The 25538-nt window shown below is 40.9% G+C and overlaps 1 protein-coding gene across 1 annotated transcript in view; it reads right to left on the bottom strand.

Annotated features, from left to right (window-relative positions):
* Positions 1 to 3370: 3370 nt before the first annotated feature.
* Positions 3371 to 25538, bottom strand: part of jmy (junction mediating and regulatory protein, p53 cofactor) — a 29127-nt gene continuing 6959 nt past the window's right edge. The window contains exons 2-10 of the mRNA XM_080875125.1: positions 18482 to 18655; positions 10250 to 10400; positions 9548 to 9717; positions 8854 to 9019; positions 8315 to 8505; positions 8114 to 8200; positions 7717 to 7803; positions 6668 to 7181; positions 3371 to 6404 (exon numbers count right to left, since the gene is read on the bottom strand). Of these exons, the coding sequence (XP_080731251.1) occupies positions 6094 to 6404; positions 6668 to 7181; positions 7717 to 7803; positions 8114 to 8200; positions 8315 to 8505; positions 8854 to 9019; positions 9548 to 9717; positions 10250 to 10400; positions 18482 to 18655 (1851 nt within the window). The 3' untranslated portion in view covers positions 3371 to 6093. The remainder of the gene's footprint in view (positions 6405 to 6667; positions 7182 to 7716; positions 7804 to 8113; positions 8201 to 8314; positions 8506 to 8853; positions 9020 to 9547; positions 9718 to 10249; positions 10401 to 18481; positions 18656 to 25538) is intronic.

The raw sequence follows: 25538 nt of genomic DNA, 5'->3' as shown, positions 1-25538 counted from the left end.
ATGATTTACATTTCATTACAGTATCATTCTTAAAAGCCCCCCCCCCCCCCCCCCAATCTTCGTTATTGCACTTACGTTGTAACTGGTTTGTCATCAAACCAATCACATGCATAAGGTCGTAAAGGTCAAACTGACAAAGAGTTATGGGTGGAATTTGAAATCTAACAGTTAAAATGGTTACAAAAAAACCCCAAAAAAAACAAACCCTGTAAAAGTAAAAAAAAAAAAGAAAAAAAAAGAAAAGAAAAGGAGAAAGTCAGATCATCTGCTGCCAAAGGTTTACACTCATACAGATATATTTAAAAATCTAACTGGGTGAAGAGGAACTGCGTGCAAATTATTCATGATGACTTTAACACTTAGCAGCAGTCTTTTACTCTGACAGTCAACTAATTGTCTTCCTGTTATACAGTATGCAGAAAACATAATGCTACAGTTAGCTTAGCTTAGCATGAAGACTAGAACACAACCCCACAGGAATTTTAGGAGCAATACTGTTGAGTCTGTGTTTCCACTTCTGCTAGTTTAGAGACGAAAAAGATTTTTCATTTTAAAAAAATCCAGTATTCAGACACATGAAACATAAACACACTTCCCTAACATTTGCTATGTGTAGTTATTTATTACTTTAAACAAGGCCAAATTCAGGTTTGTCAGAATTTGATGGTCTGTGTTTAAAATCAGCCAAGTAACAGTCCTGCTTTGACATAATTACATCATAAAAAAACAAAACAAAACTAGCGTCTAAAACTCATTAAGTATCGCTTTTAAACAGAGAAGCTAGCTCTGTTTTTAGTCTTTATGCTAAGCTAAGCTGGTAATCATTCAAACACAGCAGCACTGATGTTATCAGTGCAATGTCAGCATATGTTAGGGTTGCCAACTCCCTGAAAAATAAATAAGGGACACCTCGTGGCCAGGGCCGGGCGACCCAGTTGTCTTCACCCTTCCCAGTGTGGTGAATTTTCTAGCTCTTTTTTTGTGTGTGAAATTATTTTTTTAACCATTTGACTTGAATTTGATTTAAGTAGATGTGTATTCTTTGTGATATGAACACATGTGAAACAAATGATCATTTAGCCATTTATTTTTAGCTCAAAATGACAACATTAACACGATAAAACAGGTCTCTTTCTTAACCAGAAGCCTGTCATGCTTAACTTTTGAGAATATAAGTAAATCTTTCTTTAAAAGAACTCTGTCCTGCTTAACTTAAAATAATAGAAAACAATAGAAAGAAAAATATTCTTGTAACAGTGCACATTTAGTGCATTTAGTACAATTGGCTTCAGTTGAGGTATTATTTCAGCTTTTCTAATGCTAATCAGCTGCTCCTGTTTGTAAACCCACTTGTTCCCATGATTACGCATCATAACTCATCATCATTATTCATCTATGTATTACTTTTATGTATTAGTCATCTATTTGTTGTAATCATCTATCCTTGCAGTTGTTTATTACACAAAATAAGTTATATTATCACACTTCTGGCCACATAGCGCTGATATTCACTGCACATGCCCATATTAACTTTTTCCAGCCAGGTGTTTTCCTTTTCCCATTCTTCCCTTTCTCTGAGGGAAACAAACATTGCTGTTCTAACGCTGGGCTCACACTGTGCGGTTTTAGGCCCATTTTGAGACGATTTTTGAGTGATCGGGCCGATTTTGGCCTTCATCGTGCGTCGTGTAGTATACGTGGGGTAACGAGAAGTGATTAACACCTCACGACCAGTTCCCGATCATCAATCGCTCGTGAGGGTGTCACCACAGGGGCTCACACTGCTCACGCGCAAACACGTAAACGTCGGTGAAAAAGACGGAGCAGCACGGCAGTGCAGCGTGTGATCTGGACACAAGCGACGGAGGCACAACTTGGAGAACTTTGGAAAGCTCATCCGAGCCTTTTCGATGTGGCATCACAAAATGATCACGACCACAACAACCGTGAAAATAGTTGGATCGACACTGCTGCTCAGTCACAGCTGCCTGATCAATGTTTTTCATTAGCAATTTAGCAAAGTTGATGGTGGTGGTGTGTCTGTGTGAGTGAAAGACAGAGAGAGAGAGCGACAGATTTTCTGTTATAACCTTCATTTTATGGAGGCACAGTGTGCGCACTCAGGTCGCATCAGAGCATCGGGCGGTATAGTGTGAGACCTGCATCGTGACCTACCAACTTCTAACCCCTGCGAGTCAATCGTGCAGTTTGAGCAGGAGCTGAATAACGCGACTGAAAAAATCGCACAGTGTCTGCCCAGCTTTAGGTGTACTGTCATCCGAGACTTGCACCGCAGTGTCGGCGTTTGTTTCCCTGTTGGCCATGCTTCTTGTTGTGGTCATCTGTTGTCTTCCGGTATTTTCTCTGTAAGCGACCTTTCCTCGACCAATGAGATGAGCGGTAATCTGAATTGTCATAAGTGTGCTGTCAGCTCATTGGTCACAAAGCAGGAGAGGGGCTGGGAATTATGTTTTCAAACAAAGTGTTAATTCCATAAACATTTATAGACTACTTTTGATTCTCACTGTATTACGGGACAAAGTGCGTCCCTTATTAGCTCAATACGGGACGTGTACTTTTGTTTCTAAATACGGGACGATTCCGTATTTTAAGGGACGGTTGGCAACCCTAGCATATGTGAGAAGAAAAAAGAAGATATATATATATGACATGTTGCTCACTCAGTGCATGGCTTATCAAACAGGAAAATGTGGGATTAGTTTTTCAGTTAACAAGTTTTCTCAACAGATATTAAAAACCAAACCAAACCCCCCCCCCCCCACACACACACACACATCAACAACTCCAGTAAATAAGGTAAGGAAGCAAGCTCGGAAAACATCTTTCATAAAAGAAGGCAGTGGAAAGACAGCATCTCTCAGGTGAGGAAACTGACAGTAAAAACAACAAATGAGAACAGCACAATAAATAGAAACGTCACACATACTCCTAAAGCTCATCTATGAATCCCTGCCACACCGTGTAAAGCATCTGAATTATTACAAAATAATATGCTGGTTATTTTCATTGTGTGGAGATAATAGTAAAAAATAAAGACAAGAAGGAAGAACACCCATCACCGTTTCCTAAAGCCAAAAGCAATGTCTTCAAATGTGTCAAATATCTAGGTTACGGTTAGCTAATGTGCAGCTAACTATCACATGCTAAATGAAACAGAAAAAAAGAAACAAAACAAAAAACAAAAACAAATAAAATTCTAAAATTTCAACATATCAGCCAAATATCATTACACTACCAGCTGATATCGGCCCCTCTTGACTGACGCTACACCCCAAAAAAACAATTTTACCGATATTAATCAATATTTTCTTTTTGCCAGATCAATTTTGCACTGTTGAATTCTTTAAAAAAAAAAAAAAAAAAACACGATAAAGAGATTAAAAGGCAGTTATATTTTAAAATTAAGATGAATTTGTTTCTAGCACAAAAGCAGAAATAAACAAGAAAGAAATGTCAAATTCTTATTTTAGAGGATGTGAAATTCTAGACCGATAACAATCTGTGGATCTGTATCTAAAGAGCCGAGCTCCATTATAGTGATTCATATCTACTTTTTTTTGCTTTTTGGTTCTGCTATTTGTCAATGATGAATCAAGATCAAAGTAATAAATGAAAGGGAATCTGGTCCCAACAATATTTCCATCTGTAAGGTGGACAGTAAACTGCCAAACACAGAAAACATCCAAAGCTACATTCAAGAAATCATTTATACTTCAAATGGAGCTAAAATAGAAATGTCATACAGGTATACATCTGTCAAAATACTGACCTGGTGTTAACGGCATCCTTATAAAAGAAGTGGAGGATGCACAACAACAGATAAAGCTTGTTATGTAAAACCACAGCTCTTTGTGTGCTGATGATTACAGTGTTACAGTGTGACTATGACGGGAACACCAGGGGCCAGATGTGCTACTGGTCTACATCGGCACCAAGCTAAAAGACGCCGGCAGGTTTTCTTTGTGGCTGGCTTTATGTTTATGTATTAGACAGATTTTTCAGTTCAGAGTGCAAAGAAGAAAAAAATCGACAGATTTAAGAGAAAAACTAAAAAAATTGTGGCTTTTGTTTCAGTCAAAAAGCATCGCTTTACTTTTCAAGGTTCAGCTGATCTTCTGGGATCAATAACTCATTAGAACAACAACAACATCTTTTTTCCAGCATGTTCATGTTTTTCCAGTCATGCTCTGACCTGGACTAACAACACAGGGACCGTCTGCAAAGTGTAATGCCGAAACGTATAATACATAGATATCCCGTTAATCAAACCATATGTAAAAACGAGCTTCTATTGTTATCAATAATTGGCAATTTTTACAAGGGAAATTACTAAATGACTTTCAGTTAAGAGAACATTTAATATCATTTCCTTATAAGCTTTTTTATTTTTATTTTTTAACTATTTGCAGCAATGGAGCACCCAGAATCTACATGTTGGTGACATAAATGAGAACAAAGTTATTGCTGATATGAACGTCTTTTTTCAGTGTTGAACTTTATGATCCCAGTGCTGTCTGTACAGGTCAGAGGATGACTTTTAAATGCATGGAGTTGGTTTGGTATGCTTGAAAAAAGGCATACCGAACATATTTGTATGGCTTATTAGTCCCAGGAGTTCACATATCTGAATTTCTTCTAACTTAACCTGGAAACGTGTAACGACAGATTCCCTTTTCCGAGTTTTATTCTCGTAAATTTGTACTTTTTTTTTCTCCTCGTACATTTGACACTTTTTTCTAAAAAAAATGTACAACGTTTGTGTACATATATGAACCACCGTGACCCTAATACGCCTTTTAAGTTCAGGCATTTTTGAGTTGAATTTGTCATTTTATTGAACCTATTTGAGTCTTGTCTTTGTCCTGAATATGAGCAGCCTCACGCAGCATGCAGGAGTGAAACAGAGTCATGAGCACATTTACAGTTACAGTAAATTCGACAGACAGATGGTTTGGGGTTGGCCTTACTCTGGTCCTGCCTGAGACCATTATCCCAAGAACAGCTGTCCCAAACTCCAAGATCCCACGCAGACTTCATCGAGTTCTAACAGAAGAGTTTGTCTTTGTCTCAAAACATATAGATTCTCCTTCAGCTGTTTTAGAGTGAAAACCTACACTTGCTGGATTACTTGCTTCCTCGTCCGCTCTGCATGTTTTTGACCCACTCGTTTACACTGCCCTCAGGAGACTGCAATGGTTGAACTGGTGGTTAGATTTGCACATTATGAGCATTATCAGCACATTCTTGCATTAGTAGCATCACATCGAGTAAATCTGGCCCCAGGTCTGTTATTCTCACACATATTTAGAGCTGAAAAGCAGCAAATCTACAAGTTTGCGTTTGTCTTTGATGACCGGCCGAGTTGTCTCATCCTGTGTGAGGTGCAGGTAAACAGGGATTTTACACATTTGTAAGTTAACTGGATTATTTTCTAACAGCCCTCAGAGTATTTGGGGGCACTTTGTACTGCAATCAGGTGCTTTCACAGTTCTAAAGCCCTAAAACAGATGCTGGACGTTCAAATTGATTCCGATAAACTGCGTGGGTGATTACACAAAACCTCATCTCAAAGTCAAAGTTTGGCGATTTTGTAAATATGAATGTTAATACCACTCTCGTATGCACTCAGTCCAACTATTCCTTTAAAAAGATGTACAGTACAAATGCTTGTTGTGTAGTAAAATGTAAACGCTCAGACTGAAGGTTTACCATCACTGTGAGCAAAATTCGTGTCCTCAAACAAACCCGTCACAGCAAGCTACAGTACGACTCGGACGTGATGAGAGGTCAGAGGTTGTATCCTCGCCCAGAGAGCCACAGCAATGACATAAAAAAAAAAAAAGATTAGTGGTCCATCTTTACAAACAGCGTACATGAGTAAGAAAAAAATCCTCTAATATATATTAAAAAAAGAAAAATCGAGGGTTTTTGTTCAAATTGCACCAAGAAATCTCCAGGTGACTTAACCCTGGCTTGCCTGCTTAACTTGGTTTCACTTTGTTTAAACTCTTTGTGTTAAAAAAACAAAACAAAAAGGTGGGGGGGTTTAAAAGATTCCTTCGATGAACCGCATTAGTTTTCCCAGTCAGTGCAGGGAAGACCTTCATCCTCTGACTCTGACTCAGGAGAGGCCTCCTTGATTCTCCTCAGAGCCTCGTGAATGCTGCGGGTCAGAGCGTCGGCCGAGTGGGGGAAGCTTTTGGGATGACGCTGCTGCTCCGGTCTGGTCCGTACCTTCCTAAGCCGGACGCCCTGTCGGATTTGAGCCAGGATATTGTTGCTGTCGTCATCCGGATCCGGGCCCAAGACCCGCAGCTCAGCCTTCCTCAGGTGGAAACTGCCCCGCTTGAGTGATGCCAGCACCTCATCCATGGGAGAGCTCGCTGAGAACACAGGGCAGAGACAATTAGCTTCACAGTGTTTAGAGGCTTGGTTCGCCGTTTAGCACACAGCCAAACAACCTACTGCTGACACACAATTTAGCTCCAACCTCTGTTTAAATACACCATTTCCTGTGACTGATAAAATGCTTAAATTACCTCATTTAAAAGTAGGTACCGAATGAGTGTTATGTGCCTTACATTAAACATTTGTAGTATTAACCAACCATGAAGGTCTCTACTGCAATGAAAAGTTCCCTGCCCACCTCTCCTCCACTGCGACGAGTCCAGAGAAGCCGTCTTCCGCAGCTTTTTCCTCGCCGTTAACAGCTGGCTGCTGTCAAAGAATCGAGGGGAAAATGGAGCCAGCGGGAGCGAGGTGGAGTCAGACTCGCCTTTCTGGTGTTGAAGCGTGACGGCTGTGAGGTTCTTCTGCTGGTCGTCCTCTGAGGTGGGAAGTGGTGGAGGAGGCGGAGGAGGAGGCGGTGGAGGCGGGGGAGGGGGACCCAGTGAAAAGTTTGACGGCGTGGCTGAGAGTGGGGGCAGCGATAGGAAGGGAGGCGAGGGATCGAGGCCTTGGAGGTCGACCGCAGGTAAAGAGACGCTGTCGCAGCCGTACGCGTCCGGCGGGAGAGGAGCAGAGAGTTCTGGGAGATCTGAGATGCAGTCGGTCTGAACGCCGGCAGCCTGGGTGCTGGGCTGCTGCCCAGCACGCCTCCGACTGTGAGTCTGACTCAGGCGCAGGCGGCCTGACTTTAGAGTCACCTGGCCTGGATACCTCTGTGTGGGGAAGCAGCAAGAAAGAAAGTAAAGCTGAAGGACTGAGTGCAGTTTACGCAACATTACACACATGATTTTGCTTTAACCTCCTAGGACCTGGCGTACACATATGTGGACATCACAATTTGGGTTATTTAGACCAAAATACTACATTTTGCTCTACAAGTGCCTGATATCCACTTACGAGGACATTATACTGCCACTGTTTTATTGAAATTTTAAACAAATATCCTCATATGTGGCTCTCACTTTTCTTAGAAACAAAAATCAGGTTCTTTGTTTTTACATCCATCGGGTCCCAATCAGCCCAAATATCAAAGAGAAATTAAAAATGCATGCTGTGGAAGAGTTCGGGTCTTAGGAGGTTAATGTATCAAGACTATGTAGATGTCACTACAAGAACATAAAACACTGTGGACAAACACAAAATCATCTTTTAACTAAAAAAACGAAACGTTACTAATCATTGGTGTTTGAGGAGGATTCAGTGAAGGTTCCTCCTCAGATGACGTGTGTGTTTATGTTAAGTCCTCACCTGCTTGAGGCTGCGAAGCCTGTCAAGTGTCCTCTGCCTCTCCTGACTCACTCTGGCGTTTCGCTTAGCTTCATCATCTTCATCTCCCTTTTCACAGAAACAGCAAATGAGATGAATGTGTTGTAGCAGGGTGAGGAACAATTGCTGCTTTCACTGCTTTGGTATCGATATTTGAAATTTGTCTCGCAGCAAGCTCTAAATCAAAAAAGTTCGATCATTGCCACAGAATATTTGCCATGTCTGTGAGCATCAAAGTGGACTCCCTGTTTTCTTTCTGGTGCTATAAAAATAAAACTGCATTGAATTAACTGGTAATATCATCTCTTCATTTACTGACAGAGTAGAACAGTGAATATATAAATCCTATCCCTTGCAGCCACAGATAGAAGTTTCTTACCTGCTGCAGCTCCTGCAGGGATTTGCTGTCAGTATGGCTACCTTGGCGCTGTTGTATCTTCTGCTTGTGATTGATGATACAGATTTCCTATTTGAGGAAGAACAGAACACAAACATAATGTTATTATAGACAGACCTGTCAAACTGATCCTTAACCCACAGATAAAGCACACGACCGTATCTTTATCCATCGGTAATTCACCTTCTTATTTTTGAGGTAGACTTTCTTGGCAGTGATGCGGCCCCTGCGGGCCTCGAGCTGCCGGGTCCTCTGCTGCAGGGTGCAGAGTTCTTCTTCTCTGAGGGGTGACGGTGGGGTCGTGGGGTCTTCTACACCCTTCATGGCATCAGGACTCTCAAAGGTATCGTAGTACACCACCTCATCCTGTCGCTCTGGCAGAAAATCAGAAGACATTGAAGATCCAAATGCTGCTTGTGCAGCTTATACAGCTCGTAACAATGGCTCGAGGATTTGATCTCTGACTGACTATGAGTAGAAGAAAAAGTGGTACTGGTGATAAAGTCAAAGCAGGACAGCTGTGGTGCCACGGGATAAGCAAAGGACTTAACTGGAGGATGAGGTTGGAAACCAATGAGAAGCCAAAACATTTTGTTTTATACTTGAAAACCACATTTTTCAGCACATGTAAGCATCAGTCATGAGTCTGACACACTGAGCTATAACAGAAAAAGAGAAAGAAAAATAACAACCTGAACCAAACCATCTAAAGAGATGCTCACCTGTCATCTGCCTGCGCAGACTCTGCAGCTGGGCAGTGAGCAGCAGCTCCTCGCAGCGCAGCACCTCGGCCTGAATGTCATACAGCTGCAGCTGTAACTCATAGTACAGCGCCTCCAGCTGGTCCAGGCGAAGCATGGCATCCTCCCCACCCTGTAGACTCTGCATCTACAACAACAACCACAGAGACTATTTCAAAGGCCAAAGGGCACCGTCCACAGGATTTTCCAAAAGCTCTACCTGAGTGACTGTGCATTTATATTTCACATTAACAGATCCGGTGGAAGCTGAGCCAGTGTTTGTGTCTTCTCTAAGTGCTATGCTACAACACACTGACCAGGTACATTTTTAGTTTTAGTGTATTTTCAAATGCACAGCAAACATTTGACCTGACAGTCATTCCCAGTGAGTCATTTCCACTCCTGCAGACCAGGAAGTTGTTCCCTCCATTACAGGATGCCACAGCCATGAGCTCATTTTTCCAACACGGCTATTATCTCGAGTTCTTCTCTTCTGTTAACTTCACTATATCCATGTCCTCTTATTGTGGCTTCTTAAAAACAAACCTGACTGGACTGAGCACCACCTTTTCAGAACACACCCAGATACACTTCAGAATTTTGACACCGATCTTGGTCCACATGTGTGATTTGTTTTTGGGGGGTTTTTCAGCAGCATCAGCATGTTATGTTTTACCTCCTCCTTCAAGCCATGTTTCCTCTGTTCCAGGCAGATCTCTTTGGCCCTCATGAGCTGCAGAGTTTCTTTGGAAACGGCAAACTGCAGCCGCTCCATGCGTTCAACCGCCGCTGTCCACGCTGACTTCCCAAACTTTCTCTGGTCAGCTCGCATCCTCTCGTATAGAGCTATAACGCATACAGTAAAGAAGTAAGTGAAAAGGGCTAGAGCTGCAGAGATTAGTCAGCTAGTTATCTGGCAAATGATTAGACATTTAAACAGCAGTTTAATGACCATAATTGTGGTTAATAGTTTTGAATCATTTGGAGCAAAAAGAACATGTGAGAAAATGGTTTGGCCTAAACGCTATAGTTTATTTCTGGAGCGTTAAATGCCTAAAATGGACAAACCAGCAGTGCTTTGACTTGAAATCCGAAGTAAATAAAGCCCATTTGAGGAAAAACACATTTTTATTCCAATTCATAGCAGAGAAGGTTTGAGGATTAAAATGTGTCACGAGTCAGGGTGGAGTGTATGTTAATGACTTTGGTATGCCAGAGGTTGGAGATGAGAACAGAGCCAGAATGTTTTATTCTCACATGATCTCTAAGCGCTCTCTTATGAAGTAAACATACTTTTATAAAGGTTCAAAGGTCACCACAAAAACAACGCCACACATTGTTTTCTGAAGAGAGAAACTAGCCTCCTGTGTGTGTTTACCTTTCTGAGACCGAGTTGTGGTTTCAAAGAACTTGACAGTCAGGTCTTGAATGGAAAGCACTGCGGCGTGAGCCTTCTTCTGCCACTCCTCGTCCTCTTTTCTCAGGCTCTCCACACGACGAGGGCCGAGTCGCTCAGTCTCCAGAGAAATCTGGCAGGAGTTAAGGCAGCTTGTTAGAACAGCTTAAATGTACAGTACTTAGATCAGGTATCATCAGTGAGGTAACAAGAGTTTGTATAGGAAGATTTTGCAACACATGTTGGTATTTATGTCTTGGTCTTACTGTTCTTTAATAATGTTTTTTTTAGTCTATCTTTGTTTACATTTTGGCAAACAGGCTCCAATTAAATGATGCCAAACTAGCAGCTGTCGGTTCCTGTTTATGTATGTTTATGTATACTGGATTACTTTGAAACTGTAGAAAACTAAAAATATGTGTAAAGCACATTTCAGAGTTAGATGGAGATTCCCAGGCAGTTTTATGACCATCGTAGACTGTATATAAAAGATGGACGCAGCTTCCTGGTCTGAAACTTAAAGCAGACGAGGAAGCTCCTATTAGGCCACAGTTTTTTTTCCTGATGAGTTTATGGACTTGATAATTGAATTTCAAGCAAGAAGCAACATTCTTGTGCCAAAAACTTCAGCTCTAACCGCGATTTGAGCCAATCCCTCTAGACTCACACGTCACAAAACCCAACTTCAGAGCATCAGAGCATTAGAAGGCATGCACACACACACACACACACACACACACACACACACACACACACACACACACACACACACACACACACACACACACACACACACACACACACACACACACACACGTTTGTGTATATATAAATATAAAAGAGATCAATTTTTCAATCCCAGCTGGGCTAACTTGGCCCAAAGAGAAATCCATTGCCTTAACTGCCTCTTTGAGCTCCCTTTTGTTTGAAGAACACTGGCATGCACCTGTTCTGATCATTGTATGCCCCGCCTTCCTTTCTCCAAATGCCACTTCACCTCTGCCAGTTTGAAAACCACCACCAAAGACCATCTATAGCATTCTGAAATACCAGGAAGTCACAGCAGATGGTGATAACAAAAAGGAAATGGCTTAGGCGCGTCTGTGCACGCTTATACAGTGACACTGACCCAGTATACTTGTGAACAATAAATAAAACGATACATGCACAGAGGTCCTTTTTTTTCTTCCTCCTGCCATGTGAAAAAAAGAGTAAGAAAAAGAAAAGCGGTGTCACGTGGAGTTGTGTTCTGGGTGTTGAGGGAGAAATACAAGCCCCTCTAAGAGAGGGCAGGGAACAAAATGTACACACAATATAAGCTAAACTCCTTGCGAGGGCCTCCTGTGCATGCAGTCGTATTTCAATATCTTGATGCAAAACAGATGTGCGTAGGTGCTCAAAAATAAACAAGACTATAATAATCCCAATCAAAGCCCAAAGGCTTTGATTTATGTTAACCAGCATACTCTGTGCTTTTATTCTTGTACAAGTGAGGCACAAGAACAGGGAGTGGTTCGGGGGTGAAACCGGGAGCAAGCGGGGGAGGAGAGTCTACATCAAAAGAAAAGAAAAAGTCTGGCAGGAACAAATCTTAGAAAGTATATTATTTATTCACCTAAAAATTACAACAACATGAGGAAACAAGAGCAAGGTTGCCTTTTAGCAGGTCGATCCCACCTGGTGAGGATGGACAGACATTCACCAGCCTCCTTTCCTTTACCTCTTTGCATGCCATCACTGACTTTGTCCCTGCTGACCTCGGCAGCAAATCAAACTGAAGAAAACATCTCTGCATAAAGTTGGCTCTTGATCATCAGTCTGTTAGACTGGTTTTATGCAAAGCTGAAACGCATCCAGACAACTGACAAAATGCATCACCTGCTCTACAAGTAAAGCAGGCCAAAGCCTGTTGAAATGTAACACAAACACTAGCATTTGGGGAATTTCCTGAAATGTGCATTGTTTGAATATACTTTGTGTCTGATCAAAGTCTCAGTAAGTTATGGAAATAAAAGAAGTGCGGTGCAAACAAGTGATGATTCACACCTGTAAAGTTGCTCGGAAAAGGTGACACATTCCTATGACTAATATACATTTGGACTGTGAGCCAAACGTAGTAAAGGAGTTTTACATTTTAGTTACATGTCAGCTTTGAAATGCTTTCTGCATGTTTGGCTGTCTGAAAAACAGGCCAAGTAGCCACACAAATAAAATTAGCATCCTTTTTCCCCCAGCCTGCTCCCTTCTAGCATGCCATCACTCACTTCCTGCATACAGTTTAAAAATACAAAAAACAATGGTGGTGGGGGTTGGGGGGGAGTTACGTCTGTTAACACCTCTGGTCATGGTGTCATACAGTGATATGTCAGCCCTACTTAAAACAGAGGTGTGACGCCATTTCCCACGCTAAAGTGCTGGGATTACAGGACGGATGCTGTCATGGTCGCCCTTATCTCATTTGATTAAAATAGCATGACTGTGGTAGATACGAGGCAGTCTTCATCAAACAATTATTTATAATTATTTGAAAAACCTGCAGTTCCTTCAAAGAACCAATTTTAAACCGTATCGTGAGGCATTTTGTTACTAGCATCCTGTCGCAAAAACACAGGAGTGTGTGTATTAAAAAAAAAAAAAAAAAAAAAGACAACACAGTTAACCAGGGATAAAATATAATTTTTTGGACCAGGAAGGTGATTCTCAATCAGATATTAGCTGAAAACTTGACATGTGCAGCATGTCTTTCACATCTACAGGAAATGAACAGTATCTGAAAGTCACGTCCTGCAAAGAACTGACACAGGCCTGGGAAGTGCATCTGGCCTAACAGTTGATCAAGCAACTGTTTCCCGAAGCCTTATCAGAGATACTCTCAGTGGGAGGGTGGCCGCCAGGAATCAATCTTAAGGATGGGAAACAGGCCAAACTGCACAAGAACTGGATTGAAAATCAGTGCCAACATGTTTTATGAATTACTGGATCAAAATTTTACATCTTTAGTCATCAGTATGTATTGAGGAGGTAAAAACAGAAGTACAACAGTGAGTGTCTACAGTCATCTGTAAAACATGGTGGTGTCTTGGTCATGGTTTGGAGCTGCTGAGAAAGAAGTCCTTCAATATATGATTTATTTAATTAACTTTGAACTTAAACATTTAGACCACAAAGAAAAAATGAGGACTTCTATAACTAGTAAAAAAAACAATTAGATTAATTGCCTAATCAGCTAATTTATGTGCATAGAAATGTTTTCTCTTAGCCCCTTTCCAGTATTACCTACTCGGCTTGGCTCGGCTCAGTGTATAGGGTTTTCCATTAGATGGTATCAACAGACAGGCTTCCACACATTGGCGAGTCACTGACTTCACTCCATGAGTCATGAGAGCGACTACGTCACAAAACCCGCCATTTTTGAAAATGGCTACACAAAAAAAAAAAAAACCAACAACACCGCGGTCCCCAAGTTTGACGAAAAGCTGTACACCGAGCAGCAGGTATACCATCGCGTCGACGTCCTCCATTGTAGGGTTGTGTGTGTCGCATGCAAATGGCATCACAGGACTTTCAAGAGCATTGGTGTAATGACCCCAGGCACATTAGGTGACATTCATATGTAATGAAAGCCACCAAAACCGAGCCAAGTCGAGTCCCTTCGAGTCGAGTTGAGTAGGTACTAGTGGAAAATGGCTTTTTGAGTCACAGGAAATTAAAACAAAGCTGCCTCGGTGACACACTGAAGTAATGACAAAAGAAGTCGAGGAAATAAATGTTTTTCAGTGATGCAGGGCGGTGGAGAGGTGGAGCATAGATAAAAGAGCAGAAGAACTTAGCAGAGGTGAATCTAGTGTAGCATGTTGACAACTGTTGCCATGTTAGAATGAATACAATGTGAAACTGTAACTGGAGCTCACCATGGCACAAAACCATCTCTGCCATGCCACAGTGAAACCACATTTTTAATTCATGGCTGCCCTCTGACCTCCTGAGCAACAGGACACCCACGCTGGACTGCTCCGACATGCTACGGACAATGCACCGTTCACCAAAATGCCTGATGAGAGAACATTCATTCAATTTTCCATCAGCTTTTCGCTGTTTCTGGTAAGCTCAGATGTCTCCAGTTGAGAGCGTGAAACCCTTTAGCTGAAAATTCACAGCTGAGCAGTAACAATGGTCAAATTAATGATTAAACACATATATTCATACATCTCAGCTCCTAGTTTGTCAGCAATATTCACTGCTTTCTGACATTTTACAGGCTAAACCATTTTAAAGTTAATTTAGGAAAAATAATGATCTCCAAGAAGATTAACCTAACTTTTAAGTACCAAAAAATATATCATGCGAGTATTAAATAATTTTTTTCCAATTCTCTCTAATGTGTAATACCTCTACCTGACAAGATTACACCTTACTTAGATTACTTTCAGACAGTCATTTCCGCTTATGTGATTCCATCTGATTATGTTAGCTTCGTATATGAATGGCAGTCTGGTCACTTTTCAGTAAAGGTCAAACATGCATCACTTTAAACTTTCAATACATCCTGAGTCTGAATGCACGTAGTCACATTAACAGCATGCACAGAGCTCTCCTCTATCTTCAGTTGATTAGCTCACAAGGGGACAATTTTTTTTTTTAGAGAAATCATCATCATGTCAGGGGCAAAAAAGAAAGGAAAATAAACTGTTAGACTGTTTATTAAATATCCGGCTACTTCAACATTTGCAAACATATAAACAGAGTGAAAAAGATGGTTTGCTTGCTTTTAGTTGCCACATCCACTCACAGGCCTCTATTCTAACTATCACAGATTTAAGACGTTATCAAATAAAGCTTTACAATTTCAATAAGGAGAACAGAGTCTGGCTAATGAAACTCTTTCTGTTCTTTGGAATCTCATGTACAGAACATTATATACTGCAAGTACTATGCATGGTTACATTACTGTTGCAGGAACGCTTACATGAAGCCATAAAAGTGACATGTCTGAATAACAGGACGTCACCATTTAACAGACTGATGAAACCAGCATTGTTGTTTATTTAAAAGGGCTCCGCTGTAACATTGCAGCATGTAGGTCCTTGAAGCACTTTGGTCTTTTCACAATAACCTCATACATGCCATGTGTATTACTGCATTCACACTTGCAGATGAGGTCAGAACAGGTTATAATACTAGCACCCGTCTGCCTTTTTCCTCCTCATCTTTACGACAACAAGCAGGATGCAAACTGCATGTAAGTGACAATCTCCTATGTGCTGATTCCCTCTTACACCTCTTCCCCTTTCTTCACAAAGGAGAGAATCTCCACAAACCCCTGACTCATCAGTTTGAAAAAGGCCCGCTCCCTTTAGTCTGTGTCAAGGTATCATTTGCATACAGCTTTGTTTTCAGCCGTTGGATCGCCCTGAAGGGAGCAGGTGGTACAGCTGGAAAAACTTGGGCACATGAAGCACATGGAGAAAATAAAAAAGGTTTGAGGTAAAAGTTGAAATAGTTGCATTCATTAGACACTACATTAAAGTTCAGGTTTAACATCATACCACACACAGACTACCAAACAAATGCTGAAGGATTTGTTTTCAGCAATGTAGCAGATCTATAAAACCTGAGGAATTAAAAGAAAGTAACAGAAAGTCCGACTCTCAGACTCTCGCTGATTGTAAAACACCTGAAAAATCTTGGGGTAAAAAAAAAAAAAAAAAAGGAAGAAGAAGAAGAACAAGAAGAAGAACAAGAAGAACAAGAAGAGAGAAATGTAATCTTAGGAAAACATTTTGATGTTTACCTGTTTTTATTTATCTATTTTATTCACAATCACAAATTCTCTATTTCATATTTCAACAGTTAAAGCAATATTATAAACATTACTATGTAGTATATAAAAATGCTGTCATGGGCTAAGCTTGCCACATGCTGGACTACATTTCCCATAATGCAATTCATAAGCTCTTTAATTCAACAAAACGCCATGCTTTTACAGCCCCACCTACCCACCCACAGCACAACAGTTTGTATTGCAGCATTGTAGTAATCTACACAAAAATGTACAAAATGTCAGTGAAGGCTTCACACTTTGCACAGTTCATCAGAAACACATTGCTTATTTCTACTGATTTTTTTTTCCACAGCATAAACAAGACTGCTAATCTTAAAACATAAGACTGCCAACACAGCTTAAAGGATTAGTTAATCTGCATTAATGGGTTACACAACTTATAAGCAAAAAATATTCACTGGTCATGGCCGGTTGTGTCAAATGTAAAATATTCACAATTTTTACTATTTTCTACCTTTTTTTCCTTGGTGCTTTGCACTCTCTTGCTCAAAAGCAAGATACAAAAAATATAAATAACTAATTGGCTATAGCAAAATACCAGAAGCTTTGAAAGATAAAATACTTCTCTTAAATTTGAAAAAAGAAATCTGTAGATTTACTGATTCAGAAATATTTTTCTTATTGTCAATAAATAAAAAAGACCAACAATCAATGACGTGTTAGCCCTCCTCTAAAAACAGGTTGCGAAAAGAAAGATTTTTAGTAACACTAACTTTACACTTTATTTACAGGAAACTATTTTAGGTTATAGATAAATCCATAAAGCCTTTGGTAGCGAGACATTTATAACAACAAACTACAGTTTATATTTGACTCAGTTCCACTAAGTGCAACACTGATGTGTTTTTAATATATCTGACAACAGTGGAGCTTTGCGTACAGCGAGTAGAAAAATGTACTAACACTTAAAATTTAGATTTCTTTTTTCCTTTTTTCCTAACTATTGCAAATATTTAGACTTCTCCTTAAAAAAAAGTGCAAAGGGGAAAACAGTGAAATATCTCACTTAACATCAGCATCTGCCCAAGAACCATCATAACACACACACAGAAATCCCACCCAAGAGACACACACACACACACACACACACACACACACACACACACACACACACACACACACACACACACACACACACACGCACTTGTGTTGTTAGTGACAAGATGCCGAATAAGCATGCTGTGAAAGGCATGTTGACAATGTAAAATACTCACAGCCCAACTGTGGGTGAAAGACTGAGACAGTCTATGAAAGAGAACAAAAGACAGGTAGAGAGATAGTAATAGGGACTGTATGGGACATTATTTCTATTGTCCATTAAATTAATGTCCATGAAACGAAATGTGCTTATCAGTGTAGACTGACTCTGTTTAGAAATTAATGGCAATTATTTACAAACATTCACCAATCTGTCTGACAGTGTTTGCAATCAGTCTGAGCTAGACCACAACTATTTGGATACAGGATGACTCCCAAGAGACAACCCAGGCAGTCGCCTTGTGATCAAAAGTCAGGGATGCTGCATGACCAGTCTGTGGGCAATCAGGTGATCACCCTGACCACTTGCAATTTGTGGCTGAATGTAAAGAAATTCAATCACAGCAACCTGACCTAGTTGCAAGACAGTTGTTGTCCTATTTTTACTCTAGCTAACTTCTAGTCTGATTGTCTTGGTTGAAAATATGAACTATCATATTAGTGAGAAATCAGCTGACTTATCCAATTTTCTATTGAATTTCAATGTTATGTATATCACTTCTTATCCGCTGAGCTTTTGGACAAGTGTACGAGAAGCAGCTAGAACTCTGACCTACTGACTGAGCAGGCATGTGCCTCCTCCTCTCCATGAAGTCTGTGAGACAGTAGGGATTAGTCTGTGGATTTACTTCCCTTTCCAAGCCTAATGAAGAAAAGCAACAAAGACAGAGCAGAGAAAGAGAGTGGGAAACAGAAGGCTGTGCTGAGGCTGCAGAATTACTGAGTGGTTTAGTGACTGCTGCAATAATACTTATGCTGGTTAAGCTGCTCTGCGCTGGGGGAAAGCCTCTCTGCTGATCCTCTGACCTCCACAGCCCCCAGTAGCAAATGCATAGCGCAGAGCGGCTACTACCCAACCATCAATACCACTGCACCCAGCCTAAACACCTAACACTGCTGGTCAATGCACTTGGCTTAGAAGTGTAGGCTCATCATGCAGCGGTTCAGGGATCGTTTTCCAGCACTAATCAAACCATAGCAACAGCACTTTAACTGCTAACATGCACCACTGTAGAGCACGCCGACCAGTTAGTCGGCAATAGCTAGTGCTAAACCTACTTAAATCAAGCCCCTCAAACAGATGGTATTTGTATCAGTGTGCCTGTGTGTATTACCTTAATCTGCTGTCGGCGCAACATTGCCAGTTCCCTCATGTCCCTGAAGGGCTGAAGCAGGTAGTGATAGAGCTGAGTTGTGGCTTCCAGCAGCTCTCCATACGCTTCGTCCTCCTCCGGGTACACCTGCAGCAGCTCCACCATGCTGTCCATCGCTTTGTGTTTATCCAGCACCTGGAGGTAAAATGTGCATTGAACAGTATAGTCAGACAAACAGTCCACACAGTGAAAAATACTGCACTGGAGTAAAAGGTTGCTGATGCGAGAAATCTCTTTAATAAATTCCACAATAATAACCCAAAAGACTAAACATTTCAGGCTTTACAAAGCCCTAGTGGTTGCCAGTAAAGACCAAAATCTAGACTAAAAGTGCCACAAATAATAGTTTTATAGTTTTTACAGGCTTGTTAACCACTAATTACTGTACTCTGTAGCTTTTAGCTGGGTGTAAATACAGGGAGTGCAGAATTATTAGGCAAATGAGTATTTTGTCCACATCATCCTCTTCATGCATGTTGTCCTACTCCAAGCTGTATAGGCTCGAAAGCCTACTACCAATTAAGCATATTAGGTGATGTGCATCTCTGTAATGAGAAGGGGTGTGGTCTAATGACATCAACACCCTATATCAGGTGTGCATAATTATTAGGCAACGTCCTTTCCTTTGGCAAAATGGGTCAAAAGAAGGACTTGACAGGCTCAGAAAAGTCAAAAATAGTGAGATATCTTGCAGAGGGATGCAGCAGTCTCAAAATTGCAAAGCTTCTGAAGCGTGATCATCGAACAATCAAGCGTTTCATTCAAAATAGTCAACAGGGTCGCAAGAAGCGTGTGGAAAAACCAAGGCGCAAAATAACTGCCCATGAACTGAGAAAAGTCAAGCGTGCAGCTGCCAAGATGCCACTTGCCACCAGTTTGGCCATATTTCAGAGCTGCAACATCACTGGAGTGCCCAAAAGCACAAGGTGTGCAATACTCAGAGACATGGCCAAGGTAAGAAAGGCTGAAAGACGACCACCACTGAACAAGACACACAAGCTGAAACGTCAAGACTGGGCCAAGAAATATCTCAAGACTGGTTTTTCTAAGGTTTTATGGACTGATGAAATGAGAGTGAGTCTTGATGGGCCAGATGGATGGGCCCGTGGCTGGATTGGTAAAGGGCAGAGAGCTCCAGTCCGACTCAGATGCCAGCAAGGTGGAGGTGGAGTACTGGTTTGGGCTGGTATCATCAAAGATGAGCTTGTGGGGCCTTTTCGGGTTGAGGATGGAGTCAAGCTCAACTCCCAGTCCTACTGCCAGTTTCTGGAAGACACCTTCTTCAAGCAGTGGTACAGGAAGAAATCTGCATCCTTCAAGAAAAACATGATTTTCATGCAGGACAATGCTCCATCACACGCGTCCAAGTACTCCACAGCGTGGCTGGCAAGAAAGGGTATAAAAGAAGAAAAACTAATGACATGGCCTCCTTGTTCACCTGATCTGAACCCCATTGAGAACCTGTGGTCCATCATCAAATGTGAGATTTACAAGGAGGGAAAACAGTACACCTCTCTGAACAGTGTCTGGGAGGCTGTGGTTGCTGCTGCACGCAATGTTGATGGTGAACAGATCAAAACACTGACAGAATCCATGGATGGCAGGCTTTTGAGTGTCCTTGCAAAGAAAGGTGGCTATATTGGTCGCGGATTTGTTTTTGTTTTGTTTTTGAATGTCAGAAATTTATATTTGTGAATGTGGAGATGTTATATTGGTGTCACTGGTAAAAATAAATAATTGAAATGGGTATATATTTGTTTTTTGTTAAGTTGCCTAATAATTATGCACAGTAATAGTCACCTGCACACACAGATATCCCCCTAACATAGCTAAAACTAAAAACAAACTAAAAACTACTTCCAAAAACATTCAGCTTTGATATTAATGAGTTTTTTGGGTTCATTGTGGCATTGTAAAGCGCTTTGGGTGCCTTGAAAAGCGCTATATAAATCCAATCCATTATTATTATTATTATTATTATTGAGAACATGGTTGTTGTTCAATAATAATATTATTCCTCAAAAATACAACTTGCCTAATAATTCTGCACTCCCTGTATAGTTAAATCAATAGTTAGTCAATCAGCAACAGATTTAATGATTAAATAGTGACTTAAATCTTTTTTTTTTTAAGTAAAATTCTCTAAGTTGACTGGTTTCAGTTAAGGTGAATATTTGCTGGTTTCCTGATAGTAAAGTGAGTCTTTGGGGCCTTTAGCTCTATTACAGATCACCCAAAATACCTGAGAAAGTATCGGGCAGATATATTAGTAATGACACTGTTAGTCGTCCCTAATTTTCAGCAAGCATCACTCAAACCTGAGTGCATGGTGTATTTGTATTTGTTAAAGCTCTTAAGCTGTTTATCAGGTGCATGTTAGTGGGTGAAAAGAGCACCAGGACAGTGTATGAAAAATATCACCAGTGGGGTTTTTTTTTTTAATGACTGGATATGTGACCTATAAAATCAGCATGTGTATTAAATGGAGCAGGAGAAACCTGGTTATTCACATATCTATTTACATAGTAGATTTCTGATATTCTGTGTGCACCCATGTGTTGACTTCTCACCATCACAACCACTATCTTATTCACCCACAGAGACAGATCGGAACCAAGGATAAGAAGTTAATTATCCACTGTGTCCTGGTCCCGATTAGTACTACAAGTAACACAGGCACGTTTCTGAAAAGCAGAATGTGTACGTGTCTGCATGTTAGTCTGCTCAATAAAATACACAAAGATACCATGATTTCATATAACTAACATACTTGGAAAATATACCAACACACCTATTTGTCAGTCTACTTGTCCTGCAACTGGTGCATTGAGGACATTGGAAAGTTGTGTGAGCTCAGAAATATGTGCATGTTAGAAAAATTTGAACATTATCATTAAAAGCTTTAAATTGATTGTAATTTAATGCCAATGACATGCATCTTTTCATAATTAGGCATGTCATTTTGACTCTTTATAGATATTTTGGTCTAAGTAGTTTGAGTACTGAATTATTACTCAACTACAGTCCTGTGACAAAGTCTCAAATGACCCTAATTTCTGTATATTTTGCTAGGAGAATGGGAAATTGTTGCAAACATACATGGAAATACACTACAGAAGCAAATCGGAAAATCAAGATTGTATGACCATCTTTATTCAACATAGACTGAACTCGCTTATGCAAGCCTTCAGGTAATGTCTTCAAGAAATAGTTCTCTAGGCTTCTTGAAGGACATCCAAATCTCTTCTTTGGACCTTGACTGCCTTTTGTTGTGTTCAGAGCTGTGCAGCCAGTCAGACACTTTCCAGATAGTACTGCATGGTTTGATCAAAATATGGCACTTTACAATACTGATAAAAACCTGCTGCCACTGATTTTCAGTTCTTATGCAATTTCGCTTATCTCAGCCTTTCCTTCTAATTTACCTTAAGAAGGGCTTCTTGACAGTCACAACTGAGACCATTTCTGATATTCCGTTTCTGATATTCCGTTCACCAAGTTTCCAGCTAATAGCTCTTTGGGAATCATTGTTTTCTATATTCTATACCTATACTGGGAACAAATTCTGTGTTTTTGTGATAGTGTACTTGTAACAACAGTTTAAAATTGGCTCTTTGCTAGGTTATCTGTCATTTGTAGATAGGCTTTTTTGTCTGAAGGACAAGGATAAATGTAGTGGCTTAATAAACCAACACAAAAGAAAAACACTTCTCTGAAGTGGTCAAGTGCAAGGGCTGGACTGGAAAGAAGTGACAAAGCAGACAATGTCCAAGGAAAAACTTTGAAAGACCTTCAAAAAACTGGTAAAACTTTGTTCCAAAATACTTAACCTTCCTCTTGCATTAGGGTCGGCAGTGGCCCGTTTTTAGGTTTTAAATGCATAAAAGTGGATATTAAATTTGTTTATTTCAACAAGACATTAGACTTTGTCAGGAATCTCCATTTAAACAAAACAAAACAAAAAACTGAATTTAACTAAATTATAAAAAGTTCTGGTGAAAATGATGACCTTTGTGTGTTGGGGTTGGTTTCGACACAGTTATAATAGAAGACTATAAAACTAAAAAGTTTTATGATTTCGGTTTTAGTGCTAAAACTGAAATCATAAACACACTCTGAGCTCTCCCACACTATCAGAGAGAGAGAGAGTACACATCTCCAGTTTGTAGCATACAAAAATAAGAAGATTTACAATAAGCCAAACTCTTGATCGTATCTTTGCTAAAGATGAGAGGACACAAAAAGCATAGCAATATAATTGACCATCTTTCTGAGGACAATAGATTATCAACCAGAGGACAAAGATACATCTGATGATGTCGTCACATGTGCTAGAGCTGCTCTCACTTCTGCTGAAACATACAAATCCAGAAGTGTTGACATATCTCCATCCATCCATCTTCATCCGCTTTATCGGGGGCCGGGTCGCAGGGGCAGCAGCCTAAGCAGAGAAGCCCAGAACTCCCTCTCCCCAGCCACCTCCTCCAGCTTATCCGGGGGAACACCAAGGCGTTCCCAGGCCAGCCGAGAGATATAATCTCTCCAGCGTGTCCTGGGTCTGCCCCGGGGCCTCCTCCCGGTGGGACATGCCCGGAACACCAACCCCAGGAGGCATCCTTGTCAGATGCCCAAACCACCTCAGCTGGCTCCTTTCGATGTGGAGCAGCAGCTGCTCTACTCTGAGCCCCTCCCGGATGGCCAAACTTCTAACCCTATCTCTAAGGGAGAGGCCAGCCACCCTTCGGAGGAAGCTCATTTCCGCCTCTTGTATCCGCGAGTTCGTTCTTTCGGTCACTACCCACAGCTCGTGGCCATAGGTGAGGGTAGGGACGTAGATCGACCGGTAAATTGAGAGCTTTGCTTTTACACTCAGCTCCCTCTTCACCACGATGGACCGGTGTAGCGTCCGCATCACTGCAGCCGCCGCACCAATCCGTCTGTCGATCTCCGGCTCCCTTCTCCCATCACTCGCGAACAAGACCCCGAGATACTTGAACTCCTCCACTTGGGGCAGGAACTTGTCCTGACCTGGAGTGGGCACTCCACCCTTTTCCGGCTGAGAACCATGGCCTCAGATTTGGATGTGCTGATCCTCATTCCCGCTGCTTCACACTCGGCTGTGAACCGTTCCAGTGCGAGCTGGAGGCCATCACCCGATGAAGCCAACAGAACCACATCATCCGCGAAAAGCAGTTGTTGTTGACAAAAGCAGTTGTTGACATATCTTTTTAGTCCAATAACTCCTGGCTTACATGGTAGGGTAATTGCTACACATGTCATCAAAGTGACGCCTGGGATTACCTGGTTTGCTGTGACAAGAATAAGTGACATCAAGACACGTTTTGATCCGTTTATGCCATTGTCATTTTTTGAAGGAAAAAAAAGTCCATGGCAACATTTGGAATGGCATTGATGAGAATACCTGGATGCCTATAATGGTGTTCTTCTTGCTGGTGTGTACAGATCCAGCAATGAGAACACTGATAGTCTTAGGGACACATCAACAGGCAGAACTATTTTCCAGACTACAATGTCACTTCAGACCTTCGGAATAATATCAAGAGTCCTCAGACTTTACAACACCGATACTAGAGCAACATCTGACAAGCTTGTTCCCATTAGGAACGGATGCAGGTCTTTCCACTGACTGATGTTCAACCCTGAGGTGACAGTAGATGAACATTTTGCCCCTTCCCATGACAAATGCACCTTCTGGCAATACATGCCCAGTAAGTCAGGTAATATGACATTTTGTGATGTGATGCAAAAACTAGCTATGCATAGAACTGTGGAAGATGCGGAAAAGGAAAACCAGTGAGTGGCATCCCTGAGAAAATTCAGGGAAAACATCTAATCTTTGATACGATAACTGGACTGCAGGGGTCACAATGTGACAAATTCTTTACCATCTATGATACTGGACAAGAACTATCTGCCACAGATAAAAACAATACAGGTATAAAAGCTACTTTTGGCTGCTCCTTTATTCACCAGGGGTTGCCATAGGAGGTAGCTCCCATGTTTGATTTGGCAGATGTTTATACCAAATGCCCTTTCTGACACAACCCCCAAGAGGTTTGTGTTTCCCTTTGAAACAAAAAAAAGGTATAGGTATGATTACAACTAAGAGAGCCATTGAAAAGAAAAAAGAAATCCCTCTATAACATGTAATGTCAGTCATAAATTACACTACTTCATCACTGTAGTCACTAAAATAGTGTTCTCAGTTAAGGTTTATTGATTCTGGAGCTGCACAATTACACTGCAAGTTAGAAGAAAACAAAAAGAAACAAAAAAAACAAAAAACAAAACAAAACAAAAAAAAAACATTGTTGGTTTTAATTTGTTGACTTAAAATTTAAACACATCCTAAGAAGCTTTTGCACAGCTGACATTCAGACTTCAAAACACATGGCGGGGGATCCTATTACTATGCGTGCTGGTTCACCGTCAGGGCATACTGGGACACTCGGTGGAACTGGGTCATTATTAACATTAGTCACTCCACCCTTGTTTCCCTTCTGTCCGGCATATGTGATGTGAAAAAGGTCTATACTGTGGCTTATTCCATGACAACGTTAACCTTTGATTTTTTTTTTATTTTTTTTTTTACTAGAAACTATTGCCAAGTTAATTCTGTTATCTGTAGAAAAGGGCTAATGTTGCGACACTGGAGTCACTTGCTGCACCAAATGTGGGTCTAATTCTGATTCTTGATTACAGTCAGGTCCAAACAAAAGCCCTTTCAAAGCGCAAAGAAAAAAAATCCTAGTAATCATGTGTAAGTGCAGGCACACTAGTCTGCGTGGTCAGGAATGATGCCATAAAATACATTGTTTAAGTGCAGTACAAGATAAATTGGCCTCTACTGTTGCTGATGTCCAAGCGTCCACAGACACTTCATTGTTCCAGAGAAAATAACCATTAAAACAACTATTGTTCACAGGAAATACAATTCACCTCCCAGCTCTCAGAAGCCAGCAGCTTCAGTTCACACAGCATAATACTTCTCCTTCAC

This window comes from Rhamphochromis sp. 'chilingali' (genome assembly GCF_963969265.1).
Source record: "Rhamphochromis sp. 'chilingali' genome assembly, chromosome: 2".
Classification (NCBI taxonomy): Eukaryota; Metazoa; Chordata; class Actinopteri; order Cichliformes; family Cichlidae; genus Rhamphochromis; species Rhamphochromis sp. 'chilingali'.
The sequence above is the reverse complement of the archived record's forward strand: the minus strand, read 5'-3'. Positions and strand labels throughout refer to the sequence as shown.